The sequence below is a fragment of the Engraulis encrasicolus genome, chromosome 12, assembly GCF_034702125.1.
Source record: "Engraulis encrasicolus isolate BLACKSEA-1 chromosome 12, IST_EnEncr_1.0, whole genome shotgun sequence".
NCBI classification, from domain to species: Eukaryota; Metazoa; Chordata; class Actinopteri; order Clupeiformes; family Engraulidae; genus Engraulis; species Engraulis encrasicolus.
The window spans coordinates 52,381,973-52,386,972 of record NC_085868.1 but is presented as its reverse complement, the minus strand read 5'-3'; the positions used below and the strand labels follow the sequence as shown (position 1 = coordinate 52,386,972).

General features: G+C 47.9%; 1 protein-coding gene across 1 annotated transcript in view; it reads left to right on the top strand.

The window, feature by feature from the left end:
- htr2ab (5-hydroxytryptamine (serotonin) receptor 2A, genome duplicate b) overlaps window positions 1-2,685 on the top strand; it is a 33,763-nt gene extending 31,078 nt beyond the window's left edge. Inside the window, exons 5-7 of the mRNA XM_063211946.1 lie at window positions 665-829; window positions 1,387-1,534; window positions 2,416-2,685. Of these exons, the coding sequence (XP_063068016.1) occupies window positions 665-829; window positions 1,387-1,534; window positions 2,416-2,685 (583 nt within the window). The remainder of the gene's footprint in view (window positions 1-664; window positions 830-1,386; window positions 1,535-2,415) is intronic.
- Window positions 2,686-5,000: the final 2,315 nt, after the last annotated feature.

Sequence of the window (5,000 nt, the reverse complement as noted above, 5' to 3'; positions counted from 1 at the left end):
GCCTTTATTGTCCCCAAAGGAAAAATCACTCTCACCACCATCATAACTTGTTACAGCCAACATGAAGATATAAAGTATACAACCCAATACACAATACATGTACACAAGGACATCACAAGGACATCAAGCGCTACACATGCACACTCCAACCAGGGTTGCCAGATGAGGCTGATGGTTTCCAGCCCAAAAAATGTTCAAAACACGCCTGGAAGCACTAAAAAACCCTTTTTCAATCAACCTCTTCTACTTATTTGATTTTATTTTAATTTAGTTATTTTCATTTTATTTAATTATTACTCTTTTCTTAAATATTGTTGTTGTTGTTGTTGTTAATCTACTGTAACTGGTAAGTGCATTGGGCTGCATGTCTTGTATGAATTGTGTTATATAAATGAAGAGTTTTGTTGCAAAAGCGCCATTTTTTGACTTCTGCATTTTATTTTTGGAAATGACCAGATGTTCAGATGTTCCATCATGTGTGAATCCTTGCTATTCAAATATTTTGAGAAGATACTTTTTAAACCTATATAAAATGCCTTTTGCAATGCAATTTAATGCAATGCTCAATACAAAAATGTCAATTTCCCAAAATGTTCTAAACAGATATACATCATTTTGCAATGACGCTGTTCAATAGTTAGGCTTTTATTTTTATGATGTCCAGGTCAGCGACAGGGGGGCGCCACTTCTGGACCCTGGACCAGCTGGTTGTGCCCCGCCCCAAGTGGGCGTCGACCACCCTGGGGCTCCTCCCCTCCTCGATCCCGCCGCGAGGCTCAGTGTGCTCATCCGAGCGTCTGTTCCATCAGCGCTCTCTCAGCGCAGGCTACGTCGGGGCCCAGAACGAGAACGGGAACGGGAACGGGAACGGGAACAGTTCGGGAGGTGAGACACCTAATATACAAACTCATGTGTAGACACCAAAAGAAAGAAGTTCTGAATTCTGCTCTGAATAAATAAGTAAAACGTCAAACAAGTGTGCGGTAAACTTCTTTACACCACTATGACAGTGCACAGGGCCTTTAGTAATACATTACGGCTTGGTAACAGCATATTCATAACAGGGGCCGTGTAACCAGGTTAACTATTCAATTTCAAAACAATTTAATTTCATTGTTATCTTTCACACACCGCGCTCTTCCGTCTTGTTGGTGCGTCTCTGAAGTAATAGTGACACTGAAGAAGGCTCTGTGCAGCCGAAACGTCTGTCATGTCAGTCCCTGCAATGTTAAAATAAAAAGAAAACAACAAGAAAGAAGAAAAATTGAGTGCGATCCATTTCCTACTACAGTACTAGATTCAACTTAATTTGACAGGGTCATCGGCGGCGGCTCCAGGGGTGGTTGGCGTTGGCGGTGGCAGTGCCGGCGTTGGTAGCCTTGGCGTTGGCGGTGCCGCGGTCGGTGGTTTGTTTGGGGGTCGGCGCAGCATGCAGTCCATAACCAATGAGCAGCGGGCATCTAAAGTGCTGGGCATCGTATTCTTCCTGTTTGTCGCCATGTGGTGCCCATTCTTCTTCACCAACGTACTGGAGGTAGGGTAGACTCCATGAATGTGTGTGTGTGTGAGTGTGTGTGTTTGGGTCAAAGACGTGCAAAATTAAGTTGTCATTCAGTGTAATGGATACCTTCTGCTGACTATAACTGTAAAAAACATGACTCTTTTATTTTATTTTTTTCCAGTGAATTCATGAAAGCCTCGGCTGTCATCCATTCACTTGAAACAATTTAAAAATCATGTTTTTTTTACCGTTACAGTCAGCAGAAGGTATCCATTACACTGAATGACAATGCCATTTTGCACGTCTTTGACCCGTTTGTGTTCGCGAAAATATAACTATTAATTATAGTCAGGGCTGTAAATTAACTTTTGACACCACCAGTCAAATTTGGCTAGTAGATGTTAAATCTTACTAGCCAAATATACACTTACTACAAGTCAAAATGGCTAGTGTGCTTTCTTTTCTTCAGCCGAACAGACATTTCACCAGCATTTGGCCAGTTGGCTGGTGTTAATTTAAAACCCTGATTATAGTACATTTGCCTTTTCAGGTGGTGTGTGTGTGCGTGTGTGTGTGTGTGTGTGTGTGTGTGTGTGTGTGTGTGTGTGTGTGTGTGTGTGTGTGTGTGTGTGTGTGTGTGTGTGTGTGTGTGTATGTTCGTGTGTGTTTGTGTGTGTGTGTGTGTGTGTGTGTGTTTGTGTGTGTGTGTTTGCGTGTGTGTGTGTGTGTGTGTGTGTGTGTGTGTGTGTGTGTGTGTGTGTGTGTGCGCGTGTGTGTGTGTCATTAGGTGATTGAGGATAGTCTTGTTAAGGGGACCAGCGTCATATACGTCGATAGAGAGAGAGTGTGTGTGTGTGTGTGTGTGTGTGTTCTCGTAACTATAATTATTACTTATAGTACCTTTGTCTTTCTAGGTGGTGTGTGACCCTGCAGTGTGCCCTCCACACCTGATGGGGGTGCTCCTGGACGTGTTCGTGTGGGTGGGCTACCTGTCGTCGGCCGTCAACCCGCTGGTCTACACGCTGTTCAACAGGACGTACCGCGCCGCCTTCGCACGCTACGTGCGGTGCCGCTGCTGTCGAGAGGAGAGGAGGCGGCCGCTGCAGTTCATACTGGTCAACACCATACCACCCATGGCATACACACACAGCAGGGCAGCTGAAGCAGAGAACACACATCTTTAGCGAACGTGGAAGCAGCACCTGGGATGGGAAACTCCCATTGTCAATGGAGAACAGCACTTCACAGCATGCACACAGCGGAATTGCATTTATGCCTCACCCGATCAAGGGGGCAGTGCTCAAACAACGCCCCAAGGGAGCAGTGCAGCCGTGCAATGGGGTCGGTACCATGCTCAGGGTACCTCAGTCATGGAGGAGGATTGGGGAGAACACTGGTTAACTACTCCCCCCACCAACCTGGCAGATGTCAATGGGAACCAGCACTTCACAGCACACAGCGGAATTGCATTTATGCCTCACCCGATCAAGGGGGCAGCGCTCAAACAACGCCCCAAGGGAACAGTGCAACCGTGCTATGGGACGGTGCAATGCTCAGGGTACCTCATACCAGTCATGGAGGAGGATGGGGGAGAGCAGTGGTGAACTACTCCCCCCACCAACATGGCAGATGTCAATGGGAACCAGCACTTCACAGCACACAGCGGAATTGCATTTATGCCTCACCCGAATCAAGGGGGCAGCGCTCAAACAACGCCCCAAGGGAGCAGTGCAGTAGTGCGGCGGGATCGGTGCCATGCTCAGGGTACCTCAGTCATGGAGGAGGATGGGGGAGAGCACTGGCTAACTACTCCCCCCACCAACCTGGCGGGTCGTCAACAGTCACCGCCCCCTCACCCCCCTATGGCATTTACACTCAGCGGGGCTGAAGAGATGACAGGGTGCAAGAGACGCCTGCTGAGAGACGACAGCACTGGGAAGTGAAGGGAAATTGAAAGCCCAACTGGGAAACACTGTGACTGTCATTGTGATACAGCATTCCACGGCACACAAGTGCAAACTGCACAAAACATTGCATTTATGCCTCACCCGTGCAAGGGGGGCAGCCTCCAATGGCGCCCCAACAGAGCAGTGCAGTGGGATGGTACCATGCTCAGGGTATTTCAGTCATGGAGGAGGATGGGGGAGAGAAACTACTCCCCTGACCAACCTTGCGGATCGTCAACAGTCACCACCGCCCCCCCATGGCATTCACACTCAGCGGGGCTGAAGAGATGGAGAATGCCAGGTAGCCTCCTCTAGAGCAGATGACAGGATGGAAGAGACGCCTGCTGAGAGACGACAGCACTGGGAAACGGTTATATCCAGAGGAGAGCAGTGGTTCTCCACCAGCAGTGGGTCTTGACCTTTTATTTTTTTATTTGTATTTTTTAAAGGGGCTTCTATGTCTTTATTTGACAGGACAGTCGCAGATAGGTGGCCGGGAAGCGACTGGGACAGAGAAACAGGGGAGGATTGGGAAATGACTCCGGCCCAACTCGAACCGGGGTCCCCGTGGGTGGGCATGCAAGCTCAAATGTGGGGGGCTTAGCGTGCTGAACCACAGCGCCCCCTTAACCTTTTTTGAACAGACGCCCCCTACAGTAGACAGGGTTGGATTAAGATAGGCCGGGGCCCCTCGGCTACAGGTTGCTGGTGGCCCCCGGGAAGGCAAATTTCTACAATGAATTTACATAGACAGTGTCATTATTACAAGCTAGGCATAAAGGATAACATGTCTGCCAGCTGTGGAGAGGAGTATTGAGCAGATTTTAAAGCTGTTCTCAATATTGCATCTCGTCACAATTCTGTGACAATTCTGACTTTTGGCCAATCGGGGGCCCCCTGGCAGGTGGGAGCAACCATTGAGAAACACTACTCCAGAGGGAGAAACCCATCTGTAGAGTTACAGGGGGGGTCAACAAGAAAGAAATGCCTATAATTGTTGCTAACACCTGGTAATACAATTGTACTATTGCAATAGCTTGGTAACAGCACAGAAATAATATGTTAACAGCGCTAATTCATGGCGATTTCCTCAACACCATCCCACCCATGTCCCTCACTCAGCAGGGCTATGGACACTGACAACACCAGACATCTTCTATGGAGAATATGACAGACAGGCTGGGCCTCAGTGTGTGTGTGTGTGTTTCTGTGTGTGTGTGTTTTGGGTACAACACCAGTCACCTACATGAGGAGGCCTCTGCTTCCAGCTGCAGATCATCCTGGTCACCCCCCCCACTCACACACACACCCCTCCACCCCCTCTAATCTGCCAGCGTAACGGAGGCTAACTAGCAGAGTTAGCGTGTAACGTTAGTAAAAACCAGGCTTTTCAATTCAAAATAATGCCATAATACGAACACTAGGTGGTGCCATTACCTTGAATTTCTTTGAATTTAATCTACACCACCCATTGAACGTACATAGAACACCACCACCTAGCATTCGTATTATGGCATTACTTTGAATTGAAACTCTTTCCATTCGGAATTTCG